Genomic DNA, 13306 nt, shown 5'->3' on the forward strand with positions numbered 1-13306 from the left:
AGGTAAATTATCACCTATATCACCCTTCAGGCTAATTTAACTGTTTCATAATTCAATCGAAGCTTAAATTTTTTTATTTTTTTTTTTAAATCTGCACAAATTAATTTGCTTGAAGCATCACTACAATCTGCCTCTGCTCCAGGTGGTTATCCTTCATCACATGCTGTCTAAAGCTGCAGTCAGAGCTCGACCATCAGTGCTTTGGTGCTACAAGAAAGATTTGGGATTCAGCAGGTGATTGTATACTGCTCAAAGATTTAGTTTCCATCTGATGAGTTAGAAAAGATGCACAGGTTTGATTAGTTAAATTTGTCTGCTACAGCAACCGAAAGAAGCGCATGAAACAGCTGCAGAAGAAGATTAAAACTGGCACCCTGAATCTGAATCAGGACGACCCCTTTGAGCTTTTCATCGCAGCCACCAACATTCGCTACTGTTATTATAATGAGACACACAAGATCCTGGGGAACACCTATGGCATGTGTGTCTTACAGGTGAAGTCATATGTGAAAAAGAAAATGTTATAATTAAACGTATAGCTTATTTCTGACATCCCAGTTGTTTTTAAATTTTCTTCCATTGTTTACTTGACCAAAAGGATTTTGAAGCCCTTACTCCAAACCTTTTGGCAAGGACTATAGAGACAGTTGAAGGAGGGGGTATAGTCGTCATTCTGCTTCGAACAATGAACTCTCTCAAGCAGCTATACACTATGACCATGGTGAGCCTCGTTCTTTTTGTAACCACAATCATTTTAATGCAGAGATGATCATAGCTACTTGTTTCCCTATAGGATGTGCACTCTAGATACAGGACTGAGGCTCACCAGGATGTTGTTGGCAGGTTCAATGAGAGGTTGGTATTTTCATACTTTAATGGAGCACATTTGGCTTATAAAACAAAATGTAACACTTTTTTTTTACATGTATATATTTTTAGGTTTATCCTGTCACTTGCATCCTGCAAAAACTGCGTTGTTATCGATGACCAACTAAACATCCTGCCAATCTCCAGCCACATGGCAAACATCAAACCAGTCCCTCCAAAGACTCAGGTGCCTGCACTACTGTGGAAACCATTACTTGCTAAACTGATCAGCTAATCAGCAGATATATTAATTTACAATAAGTCTGACATACTAAAATTGATTTTAAAATGCGCTCATTCTCTGTTTTCTGTCATTTTGGTGTTTATAGTTTGGTATAAATAGTTTGGCATGCTAGTTGGCTGTACTGCCTCCTCTGACCTGACGTCTTCTTCCATTCAGGAGGATGGTTTGTCTCCCCGAGAGCAGGAGCTGAAGGATCTGAAGGAGTCCCTTCAGGACACTCAACCTGTTGGTGTGTTGGTAGATTCCTGCAGGACCATGGACCAGGTCAAAGCTGCTCAATAACATTCAATTCAAATTCATTAACTAACATACTTAATTATTTTTCAGTAACTTGGACTTTACACTTCCACAATTACTCTGATAAATCCTTAGATAACTGATGTGCAAGTTCTCATTTGAAAGGTTTGCATTGTATTCTAGGCAAAGGCAGTGCTGAAGTTTATCGAAGCCATATCAGAGAAGACGCTGCGGAGCACTGTGGCTCTGACTGCTGCCCGAGGTCGAGGCAAATCTGCTGCCATGGGGCTGGCTGTTGCAGGAGCTGTGGCTTTTGGGTACAGACTAATTTTTAATGTCATGAAATACTACATGTTTTCCCTGTTCAGTTGTTGTATGCCGTAGTGATCGCTGTTTTTCTTCTTTTCGTTCAGTTACTCCAACATCTTTGTAACTTCCCCAAGCCCAGACAACCTTCACACCATGTTTGAATTCATCTTCAAAGGCTTCGATGCACTGCAGTATCAGGTAGACCGTGGAATCATCTTTCTCTTTTTGTTTTATTTATTTATTCTGTGATCACATACGGACTTCATTCTCTTGTTTATGTTTTTAGGAGCATCTAGACTATGAAATCATCCAGTCTTTAAATCCAGAGTTCAACAAAGCCATTGTTCGTGTGAATATCTTCAAAGAACATCGTCAGACAATTCAGGTAACAAACTTAAAAAACTCCTCATTATGTCCTGTTTTTATTATTATTTTCTAAAAGTATAAAACACACATGTGACCACCCTGTTGCCATGGCCATCAGTACATCCACCCTGGTGATGCAGTGAAGCTGGGTCAGGCTGAGCTGCTGGTTATCGACGAAGCTGCAGCCATCCCTCTTCCCCTTGTGAAGAAACTGCTGGGTCCTTATCTGGTTTTCATGGCCTCCACTATCAACGGGTTAGTAATAACTAATTAATCAAGCCCCATTTTTTATGTTGTCTGTCATCAACTTATACAAGAACATTTTTGAGAAACTGTTGACTGATCAACACACTGTAAAAGCTGGGCTTCTGAAGTGTTTTGAAAAGAAAAGTGACCCTCCAGTTAACCTGCAAGGTCAAAGAAAACTAGAAATTTTATTTGCTTTTGAAAATCTGGACAAAGTTAATATTTGGTTTTTATTTGCAAAAATGACGAAAATTAAGGTTAAATGTTGAGAAACTGTCTTCACTGATTATATGAATTATGTTTTCTTCTCCACGCAGGTATGAAGGAACTGGACGCTCTCTTTCTCTCAAACTGATTCAGCAGTTGAGGCAACAGAGTGCAGGCAGTCAGCAGAATATGTCAGCAGAGAACAAAAGCACCAACACAGCCAGACTATCAGCAGGTAGCCATTGCAGCCTTTCTATACATATTTATATTTATATATAATATTTAATATTTTTAAAGTTTTAGTTTATTTCTGACTGTGTCCATCCACAGCTCGCACACTCCATGAAGTTTCTATGAACGAGTCCATTCGGTACGCTCCGGGTGACCCCATGGAGAGGTGGCTTAATGAGCTGCTCTGTCTCGACTGTCTCAACATTCCCAGACTCATTTCTGGCTGCCCACTTCCACAGACCTGTGACTTGTATCCTTTATTTTCTCATATTTAAATGTGTTGTTATTATCTTATACATGGTTTAATACATAAAATCTGAGAATAGATAAATGCATCTATCAGAAAGAGGACATCTGCATGTTAAGGCTTAGTAACAACACAAAATTGCAGAACTAAAATAACGTTTTCAGTCACTGCATAATCTCATTCAGTATGATCTGCATTAAAATGCTTGGTTCTGAATAAAATGAGTCTCAATTAGGGCTGCACAATATTGGGAAAACCGATGATATGCAATTGCCTTGGTACAAATAGGAAATATATATAAAAAATGCTTTGAAAATAAAACACCTGTAGTTCCAGGACTCTTAATGACTGCTGCATTCCACTATTGCACCTCTGCAAGCTGGTTTGTTGCCAAAGATGCTGAAATGCAGAACTGAGTGGAATCAGCACTTGTTATATCCAGCAAGAGAAAATTACTTTGCAGTACTGTGTAAAGGATTTTCTGCATGTTGACATTGTGAGAACTTCATAAATTACACAAAATAGAGAAAGCTTAAATGAAAAAATGTTATTACCATCTATAAAATGTAACAGTATTTACATTTATTTTTATTAATGTAACAGTATTTACAGTATTTTTTTTTTTTTTTTTAAGTCAACAACATCACAGTTTCCTGTTACTTTCAAATTCAGCCTGAAAAGTCCAGCTATCCTTTATCGGACTTCTTGTAAATGTGATAAAGCACGTTGTGTTCTTAGCGCCTCCCGTCCAGATATTATGTGAACCGAGACACACTGTTTTGTTACCACAAAGCATCTGAAGCTTTTTTGCAGAGGCTGATGGCTCTCTATGTCGCTTCACATTACAAGGTAATATTTATTTTCTCACCAGCACAGAGCAGAACGTCACTTCAGGGATACGACAAGGATGTTGTGTACTCTGTTTGCTGACTTGTTTTGTCTGGCTCCAGAACTCCCCGAATGACCTGCAGATGCTCTCTGATGCCCCAGCTCATCACCTCTTCTGCCTCCTGCCCCCTGTTCCTCCCACACAGAACTCCCTACCTGAGGTCCTCGCTGTGGTGCAGGTAGCTTTTGCTTCTTTTCTTTTTTTTTTTTTTCTTTTTTCTTTTGGACAGACCAGAATTTTGTGTAGATTTTTGCTTTTCTGTTTTTTCTCCTTCTGGTCTTTTAGGTGTGTTTAGAAGGAGAAATATCAAGGCAGTCCATCCTCAACAGTCTGTCAAGAGGGAAAAAGGCCTCAGGCGACCTTATTCCCTGGACTGTCTCAGAGCAGGTACATACTGGTCACAAAGCTGTTAAGAAAACCATCATAGGTCCTGCTTCAACAGTAAAATGGTGAATTCTTTACTCTATCTCACAGTTTCAAGATCCAGAATTTGGCAGCCTGTCTGGAGGCAGAGTTGTGCGAATAGCTGTCAATCCAGATTACCAGGGGGTAAGAACTTGTAAAGCCTATGTGGTGTTTTTTCCCTTTTTTGATCAATCTGGTTGTGGAGTTGTTTTCCACTGAGGACTGTTTTTCTTGTTTTCCTCAGTCTTTTTTTTTTTTTTTTTTAATCTAAGGAATTCGGTGTCCCTTCTTTCTCATACTCAACTTCTATGTGGTTCTTGATTCTTGACTTAATCTTTTAATTTCAAATTAGCATCAGAGAAGATTTTATACCTGAAGCCTCTAGAAATTAGTTTTAGGAAATAAAAGTAGCTGAAGCCTTTTTTGGAAAAGCTCTGCTCATAACATGATCAACCTGTCCATCAGATGGGCTATGGCTCTAGAGCACTTCAGCTGTTGCAGATGTACTACGAGGGCAAGTTTCCCACCATGGATGAGAGCATGCACTCGAATCACACCAAGATCTCTTCTGTCAGCAGTGAAGTAAGAGAAATAATTTTTCGAATATGCAATGTTTCATCATTTCCTGTGTGTACATGGATGTTCCTGGCAGATTAAAGATGCATGTCTTACAGAGCTGCTGTTGTTTGTTCAGGCTGTGAGTCTGCTGGAGGAGGTAATCACTCCACGGAAAGAGCTTCCTCCTCTGCTGCTGAAGCTCAGTGAGAGACGAGCAGAGCGACTGGACTATTTAGGGGTTTCCTATGGCCTCACTGCACAGCTGCTCAAGTGAGTTGAATATTACGAAAAGGAAGGAGATGCTTTGGACTTATTTCTGCAGATTTAAAGGTTTGATTCTTTACAAATTGTCAGGTTCTGGAAGAAAGCAGGTTATACTCCAGTCTACTTAAGACAGACACCCGTAAGTTATATTCAATTATATTTTAGTTTACTTGTGTTTCCATCAAACTTCTATTATTAATGTGCATTTTCTGTCTTTGTTTAATTGAATCCAGAATGACCTGACAGGAGAACACTCTTGTGTGATGCTGAAAAAGCTTAATGCAGACGAAACCTCAGAGCAGAGTCAGTGGCTGGTTGCCTTCTGGAAAGGTGAATTTGGCTGCACTTTCTGAGGAGCGCTGATTTGTAAAATCCCACTGCTCTTTCCTTAAATATCCTGAGGTCTTGTTTTCTCTCTCACCTCAGATTTCCGTCGACGCTTCCTTGCCCTGCTTTCTTACCAGTTCAGCAGTTTTCATCCAAGTCTGGCACTTAGCATTCTGCAGAATAAGAACTCCAAGGAGGAGGCAACCAGTAAGTCTCTTCCAGCTGTATATGTCAATGTTTCTGTGGCGTACCCGATCTGACTCCCGCTTTTTATCTGAACAGCTCTCAGCAGCTCTGAGCTGGCCGTGTATTTCACCCCTTATGATCTCAAACGTCTGGAGTTGTATTCAAGGAGCATGGTAGACTACCACCTAGTGATGGACCTCATCCCAACGGTGGCACGCATGTTCTTTGTGAAGCAGCTTGGTGACGTCTCCCTGTCAGCAGCTCAGTGTGTAGGTTTCCTCTAATGTCTTCTATCTCAGGCATCCCTTTCCCATTATGTATCATGTCCTGGATACTGATGGGGTGACTGTTCTTTTTCAGGCTATATTGTTGGGAATTGGATTGCAGCACAAATCTGTGGACGACTTGGAAAAGGAAATTGAACTCCCAAGCTCGCAGCTCATGGGCCTCTTCAATCGCCTCATCCGTAAATTTGTGCAAGTCAGTTGACACTAATGATTAATCATAATAAAAAGACAAATGTAAACTTGCCGTATAAACGACTATAATAACCAAAGTGCTTTGTCATTTTTATGTTCTGTTGTAGGTGTTCACAAACATCCAAGAAAAAGCTATTGAAGCACAGATGACGGCAAGTAAAGATGTTACCATGGAGCCAACTGTCAGGAGCCTGAATGAAGATCTGGTACAGAACTCATTTACTCAAGCTACATGATTACTTCTACAGTTATTTAGTCATTTAATTATCTAATTACCAAAAGTGTTTATTCTCTGGCAAAATGCGAGTGTTGTTTATAGGATTTTAAATGTGCAGTTTATGTTGTTGGTTTTAAAACTCTTTAAAACATTTAGTAATTGTTAACTTTTTAACATCTGGGAAAAAAAACGTAAATGTTGCGGGCATTTTGTTGCTGAAAGCTACTAAGTTATGGTGCTAACCTCGTAGCATCAACCTGTAACTTAGCAGCATACTTCTGAATGCGTGCCGGAATCCCAGTTGCTGTTGCATTCAATCTGCCCTTGCGCCAACATCAGAGGAAGAAAAAGTGGAGCTCAGTCAAACATTGTTTTTCTTTTCATGAACTTGTCCCTCTTACCCTATTATCTAAATTGCTCACACTTGATTCCTCCACTCGACTCCTCTTGTCTTATTTTCCCACCAGACACACAAGTAGAGGAAGTAGGAATAGTTATCTGGCAAATATGCTGAAGTGTGGCTGATGTAGAATTTTATAAAACTGTTTGTGTGTGAGTGTTTTTTTTTTTTTTTGTTTTTGTTTTTTGTTTTTTACTGAGTCTTTATCTCTATTTTCAGCTATTGTATCTTTAATACAAGCCAGTCCTCACATTGTCTCTCAAGACACAAGCTGGAGCAAATATTGCAAGAGAATTTCAAAGATTCAATTTTAGTGACATATTTTAGTTTAAGCATTTAATCTGTGATTAAAGGAGGAGAATCACTTTCAGCCTCACGTTTAAATGTGTGTGACAAGCCTAATACATTTTGTTCATTTATAGAACGAAGCTGCTAAAGAGTTTGAGGAGAGACACAAGCAGGACCTAGAGAAAGTAAAAGAAATGGACCTGGAAGAGTGAGTATGGGGATGGAAAGGTGGGCTTTGGTCTTTTTTTTTTTTTTTTTTTTTTAAAATTTAAATCACAGAGATGTTTACTGTGCTTTTATTTTCTTTGGTGTTTTCAGGTACAAGATTCGTGGAGGTGATGATGAGTGGGACCAGGTGCTGAAGAAGGCCGGGAACACAGCTGTTGTCAGCATCAAAAGGTGCCCTGGCATCCATGATGCACAGAAAAATAACTATTAATAATTTAATACATAAAAAAATCCTGCTTGTTTTAGAAAGTGTTTAATAGAAACTAATAGAAAATTATTATAATTATTATCAACAGTGACAAGAAGAGGAAATGGGAAGGAGGAAATGCAATTGCGAGTAATGGGACTCCTCAGCACGGGAAACTGAAAAAGAAGGACACGCAACATGGAAAATTCAAGAAAAACAAGGACAAACATGGAAAATTTGGAAAGAAGGCATGACACCAAATAGTGCTGTAGTATGAGACTGTATGATTTGGACTTGCTGGCTTACTGTTGCTTCTTTTGGCTTTTTTTTTTTTTTCCTGCGGCTCAGGATGTGATACATTACAAGAAGTGAATTCCTGTTATGTCACAAGACAGTAGATCAAAAGAAAATAACACACCTGTGTTCAAGATATGAAATAAGCATATTTTACTTGTTAAACAGTTCACTGTATTTTACAGTTTTTCTAGATGAATCATTTTAATAACTGCAAAACGTTAATGAAAAATGTTGTTAAAACCAAACCTGAGGTATATAATAGGCTTTAAGCCTTGCTGAACAGATCAGTTAAACATCTGAATATGGAAATCATTCCACCTCTGTTTAAGTCGCTGTTTCACAGCTTCCCCTGCGAAGATGCAGTCTATGGCCTGCTGAGAGAGCTTCCACATGTCCTTACGGGTGAGACCAAAAGTAGATGCAGCCAGCTGGTATTCCTGGGACAAGTCTGTACAAAAGACTCCTTTATCATCAGTCTGTAATATGAGAAACAACAATTATATTTTGGTTTTAGTTTTACAAAAAAGAAATTTTTTTGTAACAGGTCTAAACTGTTTCATGCTGCATTCAATGGACACTGGAGAAACAGCAGCAAATTAAACCTTCAACGTAAACCTACAAAGGTCAACTTTTTTGGGTATATCTGCCATGCAGAGGTCTGGATCTGTAAATCTCTGATTTCCAAGCTTTTCTGATTCAAATGGTGATTTTTTTTTTCACATTAACATGTCTCCTTGTTTCACTTAGCTCAACTATAAGAAAAAGACTGATAAAGATGGTGGGCCTGACACTACCAGCCCACTATCCTTTTTCCTTTTATCTTTGGTCTCTATATGAGTTCTACATGTACAGATGTTTATTTTATCCATGAAGACTCAAATTTCTGTGTCTCCTTCAGTATTTCCTTTGCTGTAAGAAGACCATTGTTGTTTAGGAATGGAGGAGAGAAAATTCAGTTCCTTAAGTGTAAAGAAAACAAGTTTTATACAGTTGGACAGTGTGATTCACGTGCAGGTAAATGAAAATGAAAACAGGATGGTGAGAGTGAGCAGTTTGTGACTTTACTGGCTCTTTATTCTCTTTTTTTATGTAGAATTTAGAATCTCTAAAACAATTTTTATAAAACCATCTTTCCTAAACCCGATGACAACTCCCAACAGGGTTAAAGAAAAAAAAAAAAAGGCAATTGTTTGGTGGCTTTTTATTCATATCATTCATCATGGGGTACATCGGGTGCATTTAATATTTCTTTGTCTCAGTACTGACAGATAAGGAAATATTAAGTTGGTTTCAGTAAAAAAAAAAAAAAAGTGATTAGTTTACTTGTTTACTGGATCTTGTTTTTATATAAAACTTAAAATACAAATCTCACAACTAAATTAAAATTTCTGAAAAAGCCAATAAAATAAATACAAACACATATGAGGACACACTTAACCTAATAACTTCAAAACAACCCCAATCTTGGAAAGCAAACAGTCACCAGCTGAGACGTACACAAGACGCCACAGTACTTCATAAATCTAATAGTGTGGTTTATTGATGATTTAGATAAAACATGTCCTATCAAAATAAGTTTTAATGAACAAACCCTGTTACTGTAATGAGAGGAAACTTACACAAAGCACACATGGATGTCCCAACTGGTACCAGTATCTGAAGTGATGTTTGGAGTAATGCCGCACAGTTTGTCCTTTAACATTTGATGTCAAGCAAAGCTCTACATGGAAACAAAGCACAGGAAATTGAGTTTGTCACTTAAGTTTCATCAGGATATATATTTTTTTAAATTTTGCTCAGTCTTACCCAGTGGTATATTGTTTTTCACCACTTTATCGACAAGGCTTTGAGAGCCTCCCATTTCAGGGTGTAAGAAGGTTCCATGGCCAATCCTGTCTGGAGGAAGATTCAACAGCAAGTCTGACTCCTCCAGCTGCGATTGAATCTGAAACAGTGTTTTTAATAATAACATCAATCTTGCACATATTGGGCTTAAGTTTGAATACTAAATTAAAAAAAAAAACTGGCTATACTTCAGAAAGATGCAGTGACAACTTCAGTCCACAGTTTTTGGCCCTCTCTAAGGCAGGAAGAAAGTATTTCCCATGGCCAACCTTCAAACAAAAACAGGTTAATATGATAAATATAACATAACCTTTCATTAATTAACAACACACCATTTGGAAAAGTAAAGTTTCATTTCTGATAGTTCGCACATCGAATATATTTGAAGTTGAAGACAAAAGAATTCTTTCAAAAGAAAAAAAAGATACTTGTAAAAGTCTCAAAAGGAACAGGTTTTTAGTCGGGCAAAACATCTGAATACACTTAATTCCACTGCTTAACAACTTTTTATGTAAGGTAATAAATAAAAAAGTTATGTAAACAAATACAATTTGACAGGTTAAAAAAGTACTTTTTTTTTTTCTTCTTACATCCTAAATTTAGGATCTTTTTCAGCAAATTGGATAAAATATTTTGCATTCAAACTGAACACCACTATGGAGGAGTAAGAGTGCCACAACGTCATTAATTATTTAAAATTGGAAGTAAATGCACAAATATACTACTAAATATATCAGTAATTCATGAAAATACAATTCATTGCATGTAATAGTGAAATAATTTTATTTTATATAATGTATATATATTTTACTATTTAAATAATTATTTCATGGTCCTGTGTTGGAGTGCATCATGAATTTATTTTATCTGACAACCTTAAAATTATTTCACTATTACATGCAATAAATTGTATTTTAATGAATTAATGATATATTCAATTACATATTTGTGCATTTAATTTCAATTTTAAATAATTAATGACACATTTAATTAATTAATTAACCATTTAATGCTTTAATAAATGAATGACACAATTAATCAATTAATGATTTATTTAATTAATACATTGTGGCACTTTTACTCGTCCAAACACCATGTTGTGCGCTTAGACTTAACACCAAACTACATCTATTTAATATTTTCAGTTGAACTGCAAACTTATTTGCAAACCGTTGGATCTCCACTGAGGTCAATTCCCACTACTAAACCATCAGAAGACAGCATAAACTCCTCTGCCAATTTCACTGTCTCCATGGCAACCTCAGTCCCATTCCTGCGGTCGATGGCCACCAGAAACCTTTAAAGAAAATGTTTCTGATCATTCACTACTGTTGCCAATGGTAAAGTTGCTGCTTGATAACACTTGGTTTTCAGTTCAGTAGTGTGGCGTATATCTACCTGACATCAATGTCCACTCCCTCATTTTTACACTGCTGAATGGCTTTGATGACAGTCTCAATATAGCTCTTTTTAGTTAACCCTACAGAAAAGATGAGAAATCTATGAGCCTAATCAGGTGGTGGAACAATCTTGATCTCTAACCATCCAATTTAAATATTCAGCTCCGTGTTGCTATTCTTACCTGTGTCTTTCTCTTCTCTTGGTGTACTTCTGAGCTCTAAATATCTGACACCATCAGCTGCAAACTCCTTGATAACATCTGTGGCCACCTGAGTACAAAATGAAAATAACAGTAGTTCCTACTTTGGGAAAGACTCTTTTAGAAAAGCTTTTTTTTTTTCTTGAATCAGTTCTCACCATCAGGATATCCTCTTCTGTGTCCACCAATTTATGGATTACCTTAAAAACTTCAAAACACCTGCAGACATGCAAGCCAGTGATAGTGAATGGTTTTTAAAGTAGTTATATTAAAAAACAAACAAACAGACAAATGCTGTAAATGAATGCAATGAAACAAGTGATAAGTTGAATTTCCTCTGGCTGGGTCAGATTACTTTTTATGTAGTTAATCCAATTAAATAACCTGGCCATTTTTGTAATTAGTAGAAATGAAATAACTTTTGCTTTCAGTGAATATAAACTCACTTCATAATGAAAATATTACAATATATAATAATAAAAACAACAAAAACAGTGACAACCACAAAATATCATATTTTGCAGTTATTTTATTTATTTTTTGCTCATACTCTCCTCAAACATTTCAAACCATTTCCATATAAATTATATTTTGTTGTTCAGGACTGATGATTCAGTAAAAGCTCCAGATAATACTAATAAGCACAACAAAACAATACTAACACCACACAAAGCTGTGATTTCTGAGACAGTTATAATAACTTAATTAAAGCCGCAAGCGGGATATAGGCCCTCGCACCATAGCGCTGCTCGGCCTAATGCCACCGCCTCCCCTGGCAACATCCTTCCCATGCCTCTCTCAACCTAAAGTGCAGCCAGACTGCACATCAGGCCATTTAGGCCTTAAAAAGGGTCACTTCCTGTCACCAGGGGGCGGGGCTAACTAATAATCTAACTATTGACATGCACATATGTGAAGGATATTACTGGCATCATATCTAGCAAATTTGGTGCATGTAGGCTGTTTTTTGTGGGAGTTAAATAATTTTTTTCTTTTCACTTCATCACATCTACTTTGAGGCCCCGCCTCTCCTAAAGAATATCCCCTATTAGAATAAACACCACAACTTTTTAAGTTAATAAAAAAAACGCTGCAAATACAATAGGCCTACGCACCGCCAAGGTGCTCGGGCCTAATAATTAAAATAGAAAAATATTAATAATTAATAAAGTAACAAAGGCAGATTTTAAATTGTCATTACTTCTACAACTTTTATAAGTAACTTGATTATTTAACAAAAAAAAAAAGGGGGTCATTTCAAAGAAAAAAAAATTATAGACGACATAACAATGAAACCAAGTAAGATTTAATCATTTAAGTGGATAAAATAATCTAACCAATCCTTTATTGAAATTTGCCGTGAAGCTGAAAGGAAACGTTAATATGAAAGTGTAAATGAAAAACAGACGCACTCATCCAGAGTCCTCCGCTGGCCTTTGCCTATGGCTGTCATACTGCGCTGGATGTTGAGATGCGGTTTCCGGCTGATGAGCTTGTCGATGGTCTGGAAGCTGACTGAACCGTTGAGGTGCGCGTGAAGCTCCTGGTGACAACAAAACGCTGACGTTAGCAGAAAGTTAACGGATGGCTTAAAAACAAAAATCAACTTCGGTTACTTCTCAGAATCGTCCTCAAATTTATTCTCTTTTGAATAGTTATTACTAATGTCACAATGTCTACTCACCACCTTTGGCAGCTCCCGATAAAACAAGGCGTCATTATCCATGACAAAGTAAAACACAACCTCAGCTGTCAGTGGGGGTCCTCAGTGACGCTCTGAATACAACCGGCTGCTGGGCTCCGTCTGAACTTCCCAAAGCACCACCTCGTGCAACAGAGAAATACTCCCCCTGCTTCTGAGGCGCATGAAGTTCCGCTTGTTATTGTAAAACGAAATTTAATTATAATTATTATATATATATATATATATATATATATATATATATATATATATATATATATATATATATATATATATATATATATATAGAGAGAGAGAGAGAGAGAGAGAGAGAGAGAGAGAGAGAGAGAGAGAGAGAGAGATATCTATATATATATATAATAATTATAATTAACGGTTCAGTCAGCTTCCAGACCATCGACAAGCTCATCAGCCGGAAACCGCATCTCAACATCCAGCACAGTATATATATATATATAAATATATATATATATATATATA

General features: G+C 37.1%; 2 protein-coding genes across 4 annotated transcripts in view; one reads left to right on the forward strand and one right to left on the reverse strand.

The window, feature by feature from the left end:
- Positions 1 to 7644, forward strand: part of nat10 (N-acetyltransferase 10) — an 8037-nt gene extending 393 nt beyond the window's left edge. For 2 of the 3 annotated variants that reach the window (XM_079260684.1, XM_079260685.1), the window contains 28 exons: positions 1 to 2; positions 143 to 234; positions 323 to 494; positions 599 to 721; positions 794 to 855; positions 940 to 1054; positions 1268 to 1375; positions 1532 to 1665; positions 1762 to 1855; positions 1944 to 2042; positions 2142 to 2278; positions 2587 to 2711; positions 2807 to 2957; positions 3707 to 3803; positions 3905 to 4021; positions 4129 to 4230; positions 4318 to 4392; positions 4714 to 4830; positions 4943 to 5076; positions 5161 to 5209; positions 5304 to 5400; positions 5497 to 5604; positions 5680 to 5852; positions 5944 to 6063; positions 6170 to 6268; positions 7102 to 7175; positions 7286 to 7366; positions 7492 to 7644. The exon at positions 1 to 2 is cut by the window's left edge. In XM_079260684.1, coding sequence (XP_079116810.1) covers positions 1 to 2; positions 143 to 234; positions 323 to 494; positions 599 to 721; positions 794 to 855; positions 940 to 1054; positions 1268 to 1375; positions 1532 to 1665; positions 1762 to 1855; positions 1944 to 2042; positions 2142 to 2278; positions 2587 to 2711; positions 2807 to 2957; positions 3707 to 3803; positions 3905 to 4021; positions 4129 to 4230; positions 4318 to 4392; positions 4714 to 4830; positions 4943 to 5076; positions 5161 to 5209; positions 5304 to 5400; positions 5497 to 5604; positions 5680 to 5852; positions 5944 to 6063; positions 6170 to 6268; positions 7102 to 7175; positions 7286 to 7366; positions 7492 to 7636 — 3002 coding nt within the window. In that variant the 3' untranslated portion in view covers positions 7637 to 7644. Of the gene's footprint in view, positions 3 to 142; positions 235 to 322; positions 495 to 598; positions 722 to 793; positions 856 to 939; positions 1055 to 1267; positions 1376 to 1531; positions 1666 to 1761; positions 1856 to 1943; positions 2043 to 2141; positions 2279 to 2586; positions 2712 to 2806; positions 2958 to 3706; positions 3804 to 3904; positions 4022 to 4128; positions 4231 to 4317; positions 4393 to 4713; positions 4831 to 4942; positions 5077 to 5160; positions 5210 to 5303; positions 5401 to 5496; positions 5605 to 5679; positions 5853 to 5943; positions 6064 to 6169; positions 6269 to 7101; positions 7196 to 7285; positions 7367 to 7491 lie in introns of all 3 variants that reach the window. The other variant, XR_013771762.1, reaches the window with a different exon arrangement.
- Positions 7645 to 7963: 319 nt separating this feature from the next.
- On the reverse strand, positions 7964 to 12945 carry mapda (N6-Methyl-AMP deaminase; the record flags this gene model as incomplete). Its single annotated transcript, XM_079260708.1, has 10 exons — positions 12809 to 12945; positions 12537 to 12667; positions 11283 to 11343; positions 11107 to 11194; positions 10923 to 11004; positions 10695 to 10821; positions 9713 to 9793; positions 9486 to 9624; positions 9299 to 9399; positions 7964 to 8155 (listed from the first exon to the last, which is right to left on the reverse strand). The coding sequence occupies exons 1-10, from the start codon at positions 12848 to 12850 to the stop codon at positions 7964 to 7966; spliced, it is 1044 nt and encodes a 347-aa protein (XP_079116834.1). The 5' UTR covers positions 12851 to 12945.
- Between the last annotated feature and the right edge of the window lie 361 nt (positions 12946 to 13306).

This window comes from Telmatherina bonti (genome assembly GCF_933228915.1).
Source record: "Telmatherina bonti genome assembly, chromosome: 2".
Classification (NCBI taxonomy): Eukaryota; Metazoa; Chordata; class Actinopteri; order Atheriniformes; family Telmatherinidae; genus Telmatherina; species Telmatherina bonti.